Consider the following 18,867-nt stretch of genomic DNA (forward strand, 5'->3'; position numbering starts at 1 on the left):
AGATTCCTCGGTCTGTCTGCAGTGAGAGCTGCAGCCCTGGATTCAGGAAAGTTGTCCTGGAGGGAAGGCCTACCTGTTGCTTTGACTGCAGTCCTTGCCCAGACAATGAGATTTCCAATGAGACAGGTGAAGGACAAGTCTCTCAGAGGGTTTTACATCCTCTCTAAGGCGCACTGACAAAACTAAGTAAAGGAAAAAAATTAGACAAGAGAACTACGTGGAAATTACATTACTTCAGATTCGCAACTAAATCTTTAAGTCTATGCTCTTTCTTTAAAATTTTTTATTGTTTGTTTTATTTGTTTACATTTCAAATATTATCTCCCTTCCTGTTTTGCCATCAGCAAACACCCAATCCTATCCCTCCTGCTTCTATGATGATGCCACCCCCACCCACACAACACCTTCCTACTTCAGAGCCCTAGCATTCTCCACCACTGGGTCATCCACCCTCCACAGGACTAAAGGGCTCCCCTCCCACTGATGCCAGATAAGGTAATCTTCGGGTGCATATGCAGCTGTACCCATGGGTCCCTCCATGTGTTCTGGTTGGTTGATACTGTTCTTCCTATGGAGTTGCAACCCCTTCAGCTCCTGCAGGCCTTCGTCTAACTCCTCCATTGGGATTCTTGAGCTCAGTCCAATGATTGGCTGTGAGCATCCCCATCTGTATTTCTCAGGCTCTGTCAGTAGACACCTGTATCTGGCTCCTCTGAGCAAGCACTTTTATTTTTATTAGTTATATTCTTTATTTACATTTCAAATGTCGTCCCCTTTCCTGGTTTCACCCCGAAAATCCCCTAACTCATCCCCCTCCCCCTGCTCACCATTCCACGGACTCTCACTTCCCTGTCTTGGGGTTCCCCTATACTGGGGCATCTAGCTTTCTCATAACCAAGGGCCTCTCCTCCCTTTGATGTCCAACAAGGCCATCCTCTGCTTCATATGTATCTGGAGCTATGGGTCCATCCCTGTGTACTCTATGGTTGATGGTTTAGTCCCTGGGAGCTCTGGGGGAGCTGGGTGGTTCATACTGTTGTTCTTCCTATGGCGCTGCAACCCCTTCAGCTCCTTGGGTCTCTTCTCTAGTTTGTCCATTGTGCTCAGTTCAATGGTTGGCTGAGAGCATCCACCTCTATATTTGTCAATCACTGGCAGAGCCTCCCAGGTGACAGCTATATCAGGCTCCTGTCAGCAAGCACTTGTTGGCATCCACAATAGTCTCCAGGTTTTGTAACTGTATATGAGATGGATCCCTAGGTGGGGCAGTCTCTGGATTATCTCTCCCGCAGTCTCTGATCTACACTTTGTATCTCCTCCTGTGGGTATTTAGTTCCCCCTTCTAAGAAGGACTAGAGTATCCATACTTTGTTCTTCCTTCTTCTTGAGCTTCATTTAGTCTGTGAATTGTATCCTGACACTCTTTTCCCCTCATCCTCCGCTCTGTCAACCAATTTTCTCCCTTTAGCTCCCATTATTATTTTCTTCCACCCTCTAAGTAGGACTGAAGGAACCACAATTTGGTCTTCTTTCAGCTTGATCTTCATAGTTTGTCCATTGTATCATGGGTATTACAAGCCTTTTGCCTAATAGCCAGATCACTATGAGAGAGTAGCACATATGTTTCTGTGTTCTTTTGCTGCTCGACATCTGCAGTAAGGATGGTAATTTCTATTTCCATCCATTTGAATGCAAAACTCAAAGTTGCCATTTCTAATAGCTAAATATCACTCCATTGTGTATTTGTAAGATAAGTATTGTATCCATTCTTTCATTGATGGTCATCTGGGTTGTTTCAAGTTCTGGCTATTACAAAAAAGGCTGATATGATCATATTGGAGCATCTTTTGGATATATGCCCAGGAGTGGTGTAACTGGATCCTCAGGTAGTACTATTTACAATTTTCTGAGAAACTATCAGACTTATTTCAAGAGTGGTTGTACCAGATTCCATTCCCACCAGCAATAGAAGAGTTTGCCTCTTTCTCCACATCCTTACCAGCATTTGCTGTCACCTGAGAGTTTGATTTTAGTTATTCTAAAGGGTGTGTGGTGGAATCTGAGGGTCATTTTGATTTACATTTCCCTGATGACTAAGAATGTTGAACAATTCATTAGGAGCTTTTTTTTTCTTTTTTTTCTTTTTTATTCAATATAATTTTTTATTTACATTTCAAATGATTTCCCCTTTTCTAGCCCCCCACTCCCTGAAAGTCCCGTAAGCCCCCTTCTCTCCCCCTGTCCTAGCACCCACCCCTTCCCACTTCCCCGTTCTGGTTTTGCCGAATACTGCTTCACTGAGTCTTTCCAGAACAAGGGGCCACTCCTCCTTTCTTCTTGTACCTCATTTGATGTGTGGATTATGTTTGAGGTATTCCAGTTTTCTAGGTTAATATCCACTTATTAGTGAGTGCATACCATGATTCACCTTTTGAGTCTGGGTTACCTCACTTAGTATGATGTTCTCTAGCTCCATCCATTTGCCTAAGAATTTCATGAATTCATTGTTTCTAATGGCTGTATAGTACTCTATTCTGTAGATATACCACATTTTTTGCATCCACTCTTCTGTTGAGGGATACCTGGGTTCTTTCCAGCATCTGGCAATTATAAATAGGGCTGCTATGAACATAGTAGAGCATGTATCCTTATTACATGGTGGGGAATCCTCTGGGTATATGCCCAGGAATGGTATAGCAGGATCTTCTGGAAGTGAGGTGCCCAGTTTTCAGAGGAACCGCCAGACTGCTTTCCAGAGTGGTTGTACCAATTTGCAACTCCACCAGCAGTAGAGGAGTGTTACTCTTTCTCCACACCCTCTCCAACACCTGCTGTCTCCTGAATTTTAATCTTAGCCATTCTGACTGGTATAAGATGAAATCTCAGGGTTGTTTTGATTTGCATTTCCTCATTAGGAGCTTCTAAGCCACTTGAGATTCCTTATTTGGAAAGTCTTTTATTAGCTCTGTATTCCATTTTTAATAGCATTACCTGGTTCTCTGGAGTCTTTATGCTAACGTCTTTGATCCACTTCACTTGAAGTTTTGTGCAGGGTGATAGATATACATCTATTTTCTTTCCTCTACATCAGACATCCCATTAGCTCACCACTATTATTTAGATGCTTTCCTTTTTCCTCATTGTATGATTTTGGGTTTTTGTCAGAAATTTAAGTGTCTGTACGCATGTGGCTTTGAGGATTGAATCCATTGATCAATCTGTTTGTTCCTAGACTAGTATCATGCAGATTTTATTACTATTACTTAAAGTCAAGGATGGGGTTACCTCCAAAAGTTCTATTATAGTTCAGATTCCCTTAGTGATGCTGGGATTTTGTTTTTCCATATAAATTTAAGATTACTATTTCAAAGTCTGTAAAGAATTGTATTGTAATTTTGATGGGAATCGGATTGAATGCGTAGATTACTTTTGGTATGGTAATCATTTGCATTATGTTAATTTTGATTTCAAGGGCATGAGAGATCTTTCGATATTCTGTTATCTTTCTCAATGTTTTCTTCAGTGATTTCAAGATAATTTCTTATAAGTTTTCAGTTGCATGACTAGAATTTCATGAAGATATTTATATTATTTGTAAATATTATACAGTAATCTGTTTCCCTAATTTCTTTCTCAACTCATTTATCATTTGTGTAAAGAAGGAATGTGGCATTTTTAATCTTAATTTTGTATTCAGTCACTTTTTTGTGATTTTTAATATTTCTTTTATTATTTTTTCTTTTTTCTTTATTTATTAATTTTTTTATTTTATTCGATATATTTTTTATTTACATTTCAATGATTTCCCCTTTTCTGGTCCCCTACTCCCCGAGTGTTCATCAGTTGTAGGTGTTCTCTGGTAGAATTTTTGGAATTATTTATGTTTATTATCATATCATTTGTCAAAAGCAATACTTTGACTTCTTTCTTTCCAATTTGTATCCACTTGATCTGTTTTAGTTCTCTGACTGTTCCAGCTACAACTTCAACATCTGTATTGAATAGATTAGTGAGAGTGGGCAACATTGTCTTGTCCCTGATCTTAGTGGAATTAGCTAAGTTTCTGTCCATTTAATTTGATATTAGCTACTGGCTTTCAGTATGTTGGTGTGTAAAATTTAGATATTTGACATATATCCCTGATTTTTCAAATACTTTAAAAATAAATTGATGTCATATTTTCTTTATTTTAATTAATTTTTTACACTCCATATTTTATTCACCACCATCTACTCACCAACTGTTCAACATCTCATACTTCCTTCATGCCCTCTGTCTCCACATGGAGGTCCAGACCCGCACCCTGCCTGACCTCTAAACTCTCTGAGGTCTCCAGTCTCTTGATGATTAGGTGCATCATCTCATAACACTGACCCATCAGTCCTCTACTGTATGTGTATTGGGAGCTGGTATATGCTGCCTGTTTGGTGGTCCAGTGATCGAAGGATCACATAGGTCCAGATTACTTGAGACTGCTGGTCCTCCTACAGGATCGCTCTTCTCCTCAGCTTCTTTCAACCTTCACTAGTTCAACAAAAGGGGTCAGCTGTTTCTGTCTATTGGTTGGGTGCAAATATCTGCATCTGACTCTTTCTCCTGCTTGTTGGGATTTCCAGTGCTCTGTCAAGCTAGAAGGTTCCTTTTCGTGAATGAATTGGTATCACATTCTCATAATGTTTCTTTCAGCATTTAATGAGATGATCATTATGTTTTTTTTCTTCAGTTTTTTTATATGGTGAATCAGGCAGAAGGATTTTCATGCATTGAACAATCTTTGGATCTCAGGGATGAATCCTACGGAGTTATGGTGTATGATGTTTTTGATGTGTTCTTGCAATTGGTTTGTGAGTTTTGATTTTTATAGATTCTTTTTTAGTATTTCTGCATCAATATGCAAAAGTGAAATAGGTCTGAAATTATCTTTCTTTGTTGAGTCTGTAAAATTTGTGTATCAGTTTGACGGTGGATTCATAAAATGAGTTTGGCGGTGCTCCTGCTTCTATTTGGGGGAATGATCCGTGAAGCATTGGTTTTAGCTCTCCTTTAAAAGTCTGGGAGAATTCTGAAATAAAACCACCTGGCCCTGGGTATTTTTTTTTATTTGATATATTTTTTATTTACATTTCAAATGATTTCCCCTTTCCCCCCGCCCCCGACCCCCCGTTCTCCCATCCACCCCTTCCCACTTCCCTGTTCTGGTTTTGCCCTATACTGCTACACTGACTGTTTTCAGAACTAGGGGCCACTCCTACATTCTTCTTGCACATCATTTGTTGTGTGGATTATGTTTTGGGTATTCCAATTTTCTAGGGTATTTTTAATAGACAAGAGACATTTCATGACTGCTTCTCTCTTTTTTTTTTTTTTTTTTTTTAGGGTTTTAGAGATATTTATATAGGATACCTGATCTTGATTTAACTTTAGTAAGTGTGGAATTTGTTTAGAAATTCAGCCAGTTCATTAAGCTTTTCCAGTTTTGTGGAGTATAAGCTTTGCAGTAAGTTAACCCTTTTTTTTCTTGTCTGATTTTTTGCCTCCTTTTTCATTTATGATTTTATTTATTCATTTATATTTATTTATGTTTGCTTAGATATTTTCTTTACTTACATTTCAAATGTTATCCCCTTTCCTCGTTTCCCCTCTGAAAACGCCCTATTCCATCACCCCTCCCCCAGCTCACCAACCTACCTACTCATGCTTCCTTGTCCTGGCATTCCCCTATACTGAGGCATCGAATCTTCTCAGGACCAAGGGACTCTCCTCCCTTTGATGCCCAACAAGGCCATCCTCTGCTACATACGAAGCGGGAACCATGGGTTCCTCCATGTGTACTCTTTGGTTGGTGGTTTAGTCCCTGGGAGCTCTGGGGATTCTGGTTGGTTCATATTGTTGTTTCTCCTATGGGACTACAAGTTCCTTCAGCTCATTGGGTCCTTTATCTAGGTCCTCCATTGGGGACCTTATGACCAGTTCAGTGGTTTTCTAAGATCATCCACCTCTGCACTTGTCTGCTACTGGCAGAGCCTCTCAAGAGACAGCTATTTCGGACTACTGTCAGCAAGTGCTTATTGGCATCCACAATAGTGATTGGGTTTGGTGACTGTATATGGGATTAATCTCTCTGTGGGGCAGTCTCTGGTTGGTCTTTTATTCAGGCTCTGCTCACACTTGGTCTCTTTATGTCCTCCCATGGGCATTTTGTGACCCCTTCTAAGAAGGACCAAAGTATCCATACTTTGGTCTTCCTTCTTCTTGAGCTTTGTTTGGTCTGGGAATTGTATCTTAGGTATTCTGAGCTTCTAGGCTAATATCCACTTACCAGTGAGCATATACAATATGGGTTCTTTTGTGATTGGGTTACCTCACTTGGGATGATATCTTCTACTTCCATTCATTTCCCTAAGAATTTCAAAATTAATAAATTTATTGCTTTTAATACATTAATAGTGTATTCCATTGTGTAAATGTACCATATTTTCTGTATCCATTCCAATGTTGAGGAACATATAGGTTCTACCCAGCTTCTGGCTGCTATGAACATAGTGCAGCATGTGTCCTTATTACATGTTGGAGAATCATCTGGGTATATGCCCAGCAGTGGTAGCGCTGGATCATCAGGTAATACTATGTCCAATATAGACAATAATACTGTGTCCATATGGTTTTCTGAGGAAACACCAAACTGCCTTCAGAGTGGTTGTACCAGCGTGCAGTCCCACCAGCAGTGGAGGGGAGGGGTGTTTCTCTTTCTCCACATCATTTCCAGCACCTGCTGTCACTTGAGTTTTTGATCTTAGCCATTCTGACTGGGGTGAGGTGGAAATTCAAGGTTATTTTGATGTGCATTTCACTGATGACTAAGGATGTTGAACATTTCTTTAGGTGTTTCTCAGCAAGAGAAAGAAATTACAAAAATAACATCCTTCACAGTAGTCACCAACAATATAAAGTATCTTGGTGTGACTCTAACCAAGCAAGTCAAAGATCTGTATGACAAGAACTTCAAGTCACTGAGGAAAGAAATTGAAGAAGACCTCAGAAGATGGAAAGATCTCCCATGCTTGTGGATTGGCAGGATTAACATAGTAAAAATGACCATCTTGCCAAAAGCAATATACAGATTAAATGCCATCCCCATCCAAATTCCAACTCAATTTTTCAGAGTTAGAAAGAGCAATTCTCAAATTCATCTGGCATAACAAAAAAACCCAGGATAGTAAAAACTATTCTCAAAAATAAAAGAACTTGTGTGGGAATCCAGCATCCTGGACCTCAAACTGTACTACAGAGCAATAGTGTTTAAAAAGTGAATGGTAAACTGGTACTGTGACATGCTGGTAGATCAGTGCAATGGTACTGAAGACCCAGAAATGAAACAACACACCTATGGTCACTTGATGTTTGACAAAGTAGCTAAAACCATCCAGTGAGAAAAAGATAGCCATTTCATCAAATGGTTATGGTTTAACTGGTAGTCAGCATGCAGAAGAATGCAAATTGATCATTTATTTTCTCCTTGTACAAAGCTCAAGTTCAATTGGATCAAGGACCTCCACATAAAACCAGATACACTGAAACTAATAGAAGAGTAAGTGGGGAAGAGCCTCGAGCACATGGGCACAGGGGAAAATTTACTGAACAGAGCACCAGTGACTTATGCTCTAAGATAAAGAATTGACAAATGGCACCTCACAAAACTACAAAGTTTCTGTAAGACAAAGGACACTGTCAATAGAACAAACACAATGGCAACCAACAAAGTGAGAAAAGATCTTTACCAACCGGATATCCGGTAGAGGGCTAATATCCAATATACACAAAGAATTTAAGAAGTTAGATTCCAGAGAACAAAAGAAACCTATTAACAATGGTGTACAGAGCTAAACAAAGAATTCTCAAGTGTGGGTTTTATTTATTTTGATATGATTGCTATGTAGTTAATATGGTGAGGTTTTGTCTATCTTATTGATTTTCTCGATGAACTAGTTCTTGTCTTCATTGATTAATTTTATTCCTTTTGCTCTAACTGATTGATTTCAGCCCTGATTTGATTATTTCCTCTTCTTACCTCCTCTTCCTGGTATTTCCTTTTTCTAGAGCTCTCACATATATGTTTAAATTACTCTTTTGAGAATTTTCAAATTAAATTCTTTATAAAGACACTCAGTGCAATGATCCTTCCTCTTAGCAATATTTTTACTGTTTCCCAAGAATTTGGGTTTGCTGTGATTTGTTTTTATTGAAATCTAAAAATTTCTTTATTTCTCCCCTAATCCAGAGATCATTGAGTAATGAGTTCTTCAGTTTTCATGAGTGTTTAGGTTTCATGGTATTTCTGTTGTTGAAGTCCAAATTTCCTCCAAGGTTCTCTCATAACAGAAAAAATGATGTTTCAATTTTCTTGTATCCATGAAGGATGCTTTGTGACTGATTATCTGGTAAATTTTGGGGGGAAGAATCCATCAGGTGCTGAGAAGACAGTATATTCTTTTGTGTTTGTGTGAAATATTCTCTAGATGCCTTTTAAGTTCATTTGATTCATAATGTTTGTAAGTTTTGTTATTTCTCTGTTTAGTTTCTGACTAAATAACATGTCAGTTGGTGAAAACAGGGTTTTGAAATTAACCACTAGTAATGTTCAGAGTTTGACATGTGGTTCAAGCTTTATCAATGTTTCATTTACAAATGTTCAGGCCTTTGAACTGGAGGTATGCATGTTGAGAATTGAAATATCATCTTAGTAGATTTTTCCTTTGCTGAGTATGAATTATCCATTCCCATCTCCTTTTATTAATTTTAGTTGGAAGTTTATTTTAATAAGTATAAGAATGATTATTTCAGCTTACTTCTAGGGTTTTTTGTCCTGGAATTTTTTTTCAGAACTTACTCTAAGGTAATGTCTATTGGTATTGCTGAGATGTTTGTTTTATACAGCAAAGTGAAAGCATCTTAGTCAGGGTTTCTATTCCTGCACAAACATGATGACCATGAAGAAAGTTGGGGAGGAAAGGGTTTATTCAGCTTACACTTCCACACTGCTGTTCATCACTAAAGGATGTCAGGGCTGGAACTCAAGCAGGTCAGGAAGCAGGAGCTGATGCAGAGGCCATGGAGGGATGTTACTTTTGGGCTAGCATCCCTGGCTTTCTTGGCCTGCTTTCTTATGGAAAGCAAGACTACCAGACCAGGGATGGCAACACTGACAAGGGGCCCTTCCCTGTAATCACTAATTGAGAAAATGCCCCACAGCTGGATCTCATGGAGCCATTTTCTCAAATGAAGCAACTGTCTCTGTGGTAAGTCCAACCTGTGTCAGGTTGACACACAAAACCAGCCAGTACAGATAGTTGCTGTTTTTGTACTCGTTCTGTTAGTCTGTGTCATTTATTGAGAAATTGAATCCATAGATGGTGAGAAATATTAATGATCAGTGTTTGTTTATCCCTATTATTTGATGTTGGTGTTGTGTGTATATGGGTTTGTGTGTGTGTTTAAATTGATTTTCCTTGTATGGAATTACTTATTTCTTGTATTTCCTTAAAATTAGCTATCATCTTTCTGTTGGAGTTTTCCTTCTAGCATTTTGTCGTAGGAATGGATTTTTGGATAGATATTGTTTAAATCCAGACTTGTCTTGAATTATGGTTGTTTACTCCATGTGTTTTGATTGACAGTTTTTCTGGGTATAGGACTCTAGGTTGGCATGTGTGATTTTTCATAGTTTTTTTTTAATTTATTTTTATTTACATTGCAAATGATTTCCCCTTTTCTGGGTCCCCACTCCCCGCAAGTCCCATAAGCCCTCTTCCGTCCCCCTATTCTTCCATCTACCCCTTCCCACTTCCCTGTTCTGGAATTCCCCTATACTCTTGCACTGAGTCTTTCCAGAACCAGGGCCCATTCCTCCATTCTTTTTGGACATCATTTAATTTGTGGATTATGTCCTGGGTATTCAAAGTTTCTAGGCTAATATCCACTTATCAGTGAGTGCATACCATGATTGATCTTTTGAGACTTGGTTACCTCACTTAGTATGATGTTCTCCAGCTCCATCCATTTGTCTAAGAATTTCATGAATTCATTGTTTCTAATGGCTGAATAGTACTCCATTGTATAAATATACCACATTTTTTGTATCCATTCCTCCGTTGAAGGACATCTAGGTTCTTTCCAGCTTCTGACTACTACAAATAGGGCTGCTATGAACATAGTGGAGCATGTGTCCTTATTGCATGCTGAAAAATCCTCTGGATATATGCCCAGTAGTGGTATAACAGGGTCCTCAGGAAGTGACATGCCCAGTTTTCTGAGGAACCGCCAGACTGATTTCCAAAGTGGTTGCACCATCATGCAATCCCACCAGCAGTGGAGGAGTGTTCCTCTTTCTCCACATCCTCGCCAACACCTGCTGTCTCCTGAGTTTTTGACCTTAGCCATTCTGACTGGTGTAAGGTGAAATCTCAGGGTTGTTTTGATTTGCATTTCCCTAATGATTAATGATGTTGAACGTTTCTTAAGGTGTTTCTCAGCTCTCCGAAGTTCTTCATGTGAAAATTCTTTGTTTAGCTCCGTACCCCACTTTTTAATGGGGTTATTTGGATCTTTGGGTTCTACTTTCTTGAGTTCTTTGTATATATTAGATATTAGCCCTCTGTTGGATTTAGGGTTGGTGTAGATTCTTTCCCAGTCTGTTGGTTGACCTTTTGTCCTTTTGACGGTGTCCTTTGCCTTACAGAAACTTTGTAGTTTTATGAGGTCCCATTTGTCAATTCTTGATCTTAGAGCATAAGCTATTGGTGTTCTATTCAGGAACTTTTCCCCTGTTCCCATGTCCTCCAGGGTCTTCCCCAGTTTTTTTCCAATTAGTTTCAGTGTGTCAGGTTTTATGTAGAGGTCCTTGATCCATTTGGTGTTTAGCTTGGTACAAGGAGATAAGAATGGATCAATGCGCATTCTTCTGCATGCTGACCTCCAATTGAACCAGCACCATTTGTTGAAAAGACTATCTTTTTTCCACTGGATGCTTTCAGCCCCTTTGTCGAAGACCAAGTGACCATAGGTGTATTGGTTCATTTCTGGGTCTTCAATCCTATTCCATTGTTCCGCTTGCCTGATATTGTACCAATACCATACAGTTTTTATCACTATTGCTCTGTAGTAGAGTTTAAAGTCTGGGATATTGAATCCCCCTGAAGTTCTTTTACTTTTGAGAATAGTTTTAGCTAACCTGGTTTTTTTGTTATTCCAGATGAATTTGAGAATTGCTCTTTCTAGCTCTATGAAGAACTGTGTTGGGATTTTTATGGGAATAGCATTGAATCTGTAGATTGCCTTTGGCAAGATGGCCATTTTAACTATATTAATCCTGCCAATCCACGAGCATGGAAGGTTTTTCCATTTTCTGAGATCTTCGATTTCCTTCTTCAGAGATCTGAAGTTCTTGTCATATAGGTCTTTCACTTGTTTGGTTAGAGTCACCCCAAGATACTTTATGCTGTTTGTAGCTATGGTGAAGGGGGTCATTTCCCTAATTTCTTTCTCAGTCTGCTTATCCTTTGAATATATAAAGGCTACTGATTTGCTTGCGTTGATTTTGTAGCCAGCCACTTTGCTGAAGTTGTTTATCAGCTGTAGTAGTTCTCTAGTAGAGTTTTTAGGGTCACTTAACTATACGATCATATCATCTGCAAATAGTGATAATTTGACTTCTTCCTTTCCAATTTGTATCCCTTTGACTTCCTTCTGTTGTCTAATTGCTCTAGCTAGGACTTCAAGAACTATATTGAAAAGATATGGAGAGAGGGGGCAGCCTTGTCTAGTCCCTGATTTTAGTGGGATTGCTTCAAGTTTCTCTCCATTTAGTTTGATGTTGGCTACCGGTTTGCTGTATATTGCTTTTACTATGTTTAGATATGGGCCTTGAATTCCTGTCCTTTCCAAGACTTTTAGCATGAAAGGATGCTGAATTTTGTCAAATGCTTTTTCAGCATCTAATGAAATGATCATGTGGGTTTTTTTCTTTGAGTTTATGTAGTGGTTAGCATTTATGGATTTCCATATATTGAACCATCCCTGCATCCCTGGGATGAAGCCTACTTGATCATGGTGGATGATCGTTTTGATGTGTTCTTGGATTCTGTGGACAAGAATTTTATTTAGTATTTTTGCATCGATATTCATAAGGGAAATTGGCCTGAAATTCTCTTTCTTAGTTGGGTCTTTGTGTGGTTTTGGTATCAGTGTAATAGTGGCTTCGAAGAAGGAGTTGGTTAGTGTTCCCTCTGTTTCTATTTGGTGGAAGAGTTTGAAGAGTATTGGTGTTAAGTCTTCTTTGAAGGTCTGATAGAATTCTGCACTGAAACCATCTGGTCCTGTGCTTTTTTTGGTTGGAAGCCTATCTATGACCCCTTCTATTTCTTTAGGGGTTATGGGTCTGTTTAGATGGTCTATTTGATCCTGGTTTAATTTTGGTAATTGGTATCTGTCTAAGAAAATGACCATTTCCTCCAGATTCTCCAGTTGTGTTGAGTACAGGTTTTTGTAGTAGGATCTGATGATTTTTTGAATTTCCTCGGTTTCTGTTGTGATATCTCCGTTTTCATTCCTAATTTTGTTAATTTAGATACTTTCTCTGTGCCCTTTGGTTAGTATGGCTAAGGGTTTATCTATCTTGTTGATTTTTTCAAAGAACCAGCTTTTGGTCTTGTTGATTCTTTGTATGGTTCTCTTGGTTTCTACCTGATTGATTTCAGCCCTGAGTTTGATGATTTCCTGTCTTCTCCTCCTCCTGGGTGAATTAGCTTCTTCTTGTTCCAGGGTTTTCAGTTGTTCCTTTAATCTTCTAGTGTAAGCTCTCTCGAATTTCTTTTTGAAGGCACTCAAAGCTATGAGTTTTCCTCTTAGCACTGCTTTCAATGTGTCCCATAGATTTGTGTATGTTGTGCCTTCATTTTCATTAAATTCTAAGAAATCTTTGATTTCTTTCTTTATTTCTTCCTTGACCAAGGTATCATTGAGTAGAGTAATATTCAGTTTCCATGTGTATGTGGGCTTTCTGTTGTTTTTACTGTTACTAAAGACCACTTTTACTCCATAGTGATCTGATAGGAGGCATGGGATTATGTCAATCTTCTTATATTTGTTGAGGTCTGTCTTGTGACCAACTATATGATCTATTTTGGAGAATGTACCATGAGGTGCTGAGAAAAAGGTATATTCTTTTGCTTTGGGATAAAAAGTTCTATATATATCTGTTAACTCCAATTGGTTCAAAGCTTCAATTAGTTTCATTGTCTCCCTGTTTAGTTTCTGTTTTCCTGATCGGTCCATTTGTGAAATTGGAGTGTTGAAGTCACCCACAATTATTGTGTTAGGTGCAATGTGTACTTTGAGCTTTAGTAAAGTTTCTTTTATGAATGAGGGCGCCCTTGTATTTGGGGCATAGATGTTCAGGATTGAGAGTTCTTCTTGTTGGATTTTTCCTTTGACCACCAAGTAGTGACCTTCCATGTCTCTTTTGATGACTTTAGGTTGAAAGTCAATTTTAACTGAAATTAGAATGGCAACTCCGGATTGTTTCCTGGGACCGTTTGCTTGTAGAATTGTCTTCTAGCCTTTTACTCTAAGGTAGTTTTTGTCTTTGACATTGAGGTGTGTTTCCTGTAAGCAGCAAAATGTAGGGTCCTGTTTACGTAACCAGTCTGTTAGTCTATGTCTTTTTTGGGGGAATTGAGTCCATTGATGTTAAGAGATATCAATGAGTAGTGGTTATTGCTTCCTAACATTTTTTATTTTAATTTTATATGTGTGTGGTTATCCTCTTTGGGTTTGATGAAAGAAGCTTAATATCCTGCTCTTGCCAGGGTATAGTTTCCCTCATTGTACTGGTGCTTTCCCCCTATTAACCTTTGTAGGGCTGGGTTTGTAGAAAGATATTGTGTAAATTTGGTTTTGTCGTGGAATATCTTGGTTTCTCCATCTATAGTAATTGAGAGTTTCGCTGGGTATAGTAGTCTCGGCTGGCATTTGTGTTCTCTTAGATTCTGCATGAGCTCCGCCCAGGATCTTCTAGCTTTCATGGTCTCTGGTGAGAAATCTGGTGTAATTCTGATAGGTCTTCCTTTATATGTTATTTGCCCTTTTTCTCTTACTGACCTAAGTATTCTTTCTTTGTTTAGTACATTTGGGGTTTTGATTATTATGTGACAGGAGGTACTTCTGTTCTGGTCCAGTCTGTTTGGAGTTCTGTAGGCTTCTTGTATATTCATGGGTATCTCTCTCTTTAGGTTAGGGAAGTTTTCTTCCATAATTTTGTTGAAGATATTTGCTGGCCCTTTAAGTTGTAAATCTTCACTCTCATCAATACCTATGATCCTTAGATTTGGCTTTCTCATTGTGTCCTGGATTTCCTGGATATTTTGGGTTACAAGCTTTTTGCATTTTGCATTTTCTTTAACTGTTGAGTCCATGGTTTCTATGGTATCTTCGGCATCTGAGATTCTTTCTTCTATCTCTTGTACTATGTTGTTGATATTTGCATCTATGGTCCCTGATTTCTTCCCAAGGTTTTCTATCTCCAAAGTTGTCTCCCTTTGTGCTTTCTTAGTTGTTTCTACTTCTGTTTTTAGATCCTGAAAATTTTTGCTCAGTTCTGTTATTTGCTTGTTTGTTTGTTCCTCTAATTCTTTAAGCGATTTTTGTGTTTCCTCTTTCATGACTTCTGCCTGTTGATCAAGGTTCTCCTGTATTTCTTTAAGTGATTTTTGCGTTTCCTCCTTATTGGCTTTTGTATTCTCCTGAATTTCTTTCAATGATTTTTGTGTTTCCCTTGTAAGGGCTTCTAATTTTTGATCTATTTTCTCCTGAATTTCTTTAAGTATGTCCTTCATGTGTTCCTGTACTAGCATCATGACCAGTGATTTTAAATCCAAATCTTGTTTTTCTGGTGTGTTGGGGTATCCAGGACTTGCTAATGTTGGAGAATTGGGTTCAGATGTTGCCATAATGCCTTGGTTTCTGTTAGTAACGTTCCTATGTTTGCCTTTAGCCATCTGGTTCTCCCAGGAGTTAGATTATCTTATTGTCACTGGCTGGAGCTTCAACCTACTGTGGATCTTTAAGGTTATTTCTGCAACACTGGATGACTGGGTTTCTTCTGGCACAGATTATTGATATGCTGGCTTCCTCTTTTGTGCCTTTGGAGCCCTTCTCAATTTTGCCTCAAGCAATGCTATACTTAGGTTGTCAAGGTCAACCAAGTGTTCTCTGTCTGCTCTATTATGAAGGGAAGAAGTCGTGGTGGGGGTCACTCCCTCTGTTGATTCTCACATAGGACGCATGTCCTACAATTGACTGGCTTGCAGATGAACCGCATATGTGCTCAGTTCCTGAGTGCAGGCAGACCCCTGGTGGTTTGTACCACCGGAGATCTAAGGCTCAGGGTGTTATGGCACCTAGTGATCCCTTTGTGTCCCTGCAGACAGCAAATATGGCTGCGGGGCTTCTCTCCTTCCACAGCTTCACGAGCCCGGCGGGCTGGCAGACAAAAGCTGCCAAGGTGCTCAGTTCCTGAGTGCAGGCAGACCCCTGGCAGTTTGCACCACCAGAAATCTAAGACTCAGAGTGCCACAGTACCTAGCGATCCCTCTGTGTCCCTGCAGACAGCAAATATGGCTGCGGGGCTTCTCTCCTTCCACAGCTTCCAGAGCCTGGCGGGCTGGCAGACAAAAGCCGCCTAGGTGCTCAGTTCCTGAGTGCAGGCAGACCCCTGGCGGTTTACACCACCAGAAATCTAAAGCTCAGGGTGTTACAGTACCTAGAGATCCTTTTGTGTCCCTGCAGACCGTGAGTTTGGCCGTGGGGCTTCTCTCCTTCTACAGCTTCCTGGGCAGGACACAGGCCCTGAGCCCAGAGGGCTGGCAGACAAAAGCCGCCTAGGTGCTCAGTTCCTGAGTGCAGGCAGACCCCTGGCGGTTTGCACCACCAGAATTCTAAGGCTCAGGGTGTTACAGTACCTAGTGATCTTTTTGTGTCTCTGCAGACAGCAAATATGGCTGCGGGGCTTCTCTCCTTCCACACCTTCCAGAGCCCAGAGGGCTGGCAGACAAAAGCTGCCCAGGTGCTTAGTTCCTGAGTGCAGGCAGATAGGTTTTAAGATATCTGTCCAGGCCCTTCAGTTTTTAGAGAATCTATTGAAAAGGCACAATTCTAACAGGTCTGCCATGGAATGATACCTGGTCTTTTCCCTCAGTGCTTATTCTTTCTTAGTTCTCTACATTCTGTATTTTCATTATTTTGTTGAGAGAGGACTTTTCTGACCCACTCTATTTTGTGTTTCACAAGCATCTTTTATGTTTATAGGTATTTCTCTCTTTACATTGTGATTGTTTCTAATATAATTTTGTTGAAAATACTTTCTCACCCTGGGATCTGGGATTCTTTACCTTCTAATATTCCTATCATTCTAAGGTTACATGTTTTCTTTGTATTCCAGATTTCTTGGCTGTTTTGTTTCAGGGATATTTTAGCATTAACATTTTCTTTTACTGATGTGCCAGTTTCTATTTTTGTATGCCTGAGATTCTCTCCTACATCCTTTTATCTTATTGGTGATACTTGCATTTGTTGTTCTGTAAGCTTCTTTAGGTTTTCCATCTGCAGTTTACCCTCAGTTTGTATTTTCATTCTGGCTTCTATTTCCACTTTCATTTCCTGAACAGCTTTACTTACTTCCCTGGTTAACTGTAGTTTCTGCTATTACTTTAAGAGATTTATTTGTTTCCGCTGTAAAGTCCTATATTTGTCTGATTGTGTTTTCCTTTTCTTTTTTAAGCATTTTATTCTTTCCTCTTTAATGGCATCTATCATCTTCATAAGACTGGATTTAAGGGCACCGTGGTTCAGTTGTGTTAAGATTTGCAGGGCTTGCTGTTGTAGAGTAAGTTTGCCCTGTTGGTGTCATAATATTCTTGAATTTTGTTGTTTGAGTTAGTTTCATGCCTTTAGCCATCTAGATTTTTTTTTAAATAATAAAACAATAAATCATTTGGCAACATAAGGAGGTCAAAGGGATACAAATTGGAAAGGAAGAAGTCAAACTATCATTATTTGCAGATGACATGATAGTCTACCTAAGTGACCCAAAAAACTCTACTAGAGAACTCCTACAGCCATCTAGATGCTTTAGTCACTGCATGTTCCAGTTATGATATATATTGAGATTTTGGCTAACCACTGTGATCTTGGTGTGACAGACCCCTGGTGTATATTTTTGGGCTATATGGTTCTGGAATAGCAGGTCTTAAAAAATGGCAGGAGACTTGGCAGAAAATTTTATATCTGGCAGGGACGATCTCCTCAGAGCCATGCCTGACAAAGTTCTTTGGGCAGGGATGTTTAGAGAAGGAAAGAAATCTAAATGTTTTGGTTCTGGATCAACAGGCTTGATGAACCTGGGCAGAGATGTAGTGGGAGAATAGAACTCTGGTGCAGATTTCTGGATAATTATATTTCCTCATGTATTAATTTCTATTATTTGACAGTAAAATATTTTATATAAGGTATTTCTCTGCTACATATAGACTACCTAATTGCCTGTTAATTCGGTTATATTTCCTGTATGCAGATTGAAGACATATAAATTTCACTTACGAATTTAATGTGGTTGTGGAAGGACCACTTCAACTGTCTCCCCAAAATGCTTCCTTTATTACACACTGAAGTTCAGACACTTTAGAGATATGTACATTTGGAGGGATGGAATAGAATAAAGGTTTTGACCTACATCACAGTATCAGATTGTATTGATTAAAAATACAGCTACATATATGTTGAACAGTCAAAAGTTAAAGAAATTCCTGATCAAAGGAATTTGAATACAGGGAAATATAATAAACATATATTTCAAGACAAACAATAAGCTTTATACAAAATAAATTTTGTCTTATAGATCAGTTGCCATAAATTAATGAATATTGTTTCTAAGATACAATATTAAAAGCTAGCATAACAAAGCAACAAAAATAATCTAACAACAGAGCAGAACAGATATTTTTAAAAGTGTTACATTAGCATGAATAGTCACATTGAGAAAATGTTAACTATTTGACAGGAGAGTTTAAGAAAGCATAAGAAAGATACACAAATGTAGAGCTGAGTGTAAAAAGAAGTAAATGTAGTGTTTCTGTATCTTTTAAGGAAAAGTGAAACTAAAATAGTTTTTGAAATGAAGCCTTTTTACAAAAATACGGAAAGTTATTTGTGACAAGAAATATGTGATTAAATAATATTAGGAGCATTTGTTTTTCGCCTCTGAGTTTTATTCACAAAGATTTAGTTCTTAAAATCTATTCTGGAGAAACAAAGAAAACATAAATTTAACTATTTAAGTAGTTGTTTTCCTGAAAATCTTTCAAAAAGTTTTTCAAAACAGTAAACTAAGAGCCACGAAATTATCTCAATATGAAAAGGAACTTACATCCCCTACTCTACCCTTAATTTCATCACAGAATCCAGAAGAAGTTAAAAGAGAAAAGGCCTACTAACTTTTCTCAAACATCCATATATTCACTATAACACCTGTGAGAACTTCCTTCCATCAAAAATGAAAGGGGCTGGGGAAAGATAAGGAATGCTTTGAACACATATTTAGTAGTTTCCAACCAAGATCACATGAGAAGAAAATATTTTCAAACTGAAAAAAATTTATAAATAAAAATGAATTTGTGTCATATATCCCAGACTAAAAAATCATTTTACTAAGAAATTCAATGAAAAATGTCTATTTCAAAATTGAATTCGCATCTTCTATTGGAAATTTAGAAATATTTTTGAGAACTGGCATAAACATTGAATTAGTTATTGCCATGT

At 38.5% G+C, this 18,867-nt stretch overlaps 1 protein-coding gene across 1 annotated transcript in view; it reads left to right on the plus strand.

Moving 5' to 3' along the window:
• LOC127671022 (vomeronasal type-2 receptor 116-like) overlaps positions 1 to 18,867 on the plus strand; it is a 42,008-nt gene that overhangs the window by 21,527 nt on the left and 1,614 nt on the right. The window contains exon 5 of the mRNA XM_052165688.1: positions 3 to 126. Coding sequence (XP_052021648.1) covers positions 3 to 126 — 124 coding nt within the window. The remainder of the gene's footprint in view (positions 1 to 2; positions 127 to 18,867) is intronic.

The sequence above is a fragment of the Apodemus sylvaticus genome, chromosome 20 (genome assembly GCF_947179515.1).
Source record: "Apodemus sylvaticus chromosome 20, mApoSyl1.1, whole genome shotgun sequence".
In the NCBI taxonomy this organism is placed as follows: Eukaryota; Metazoa; Chordata; class Mammalia; order Rodentia; family Muridae; genus Apodemus; species Apodemus sylvaticus.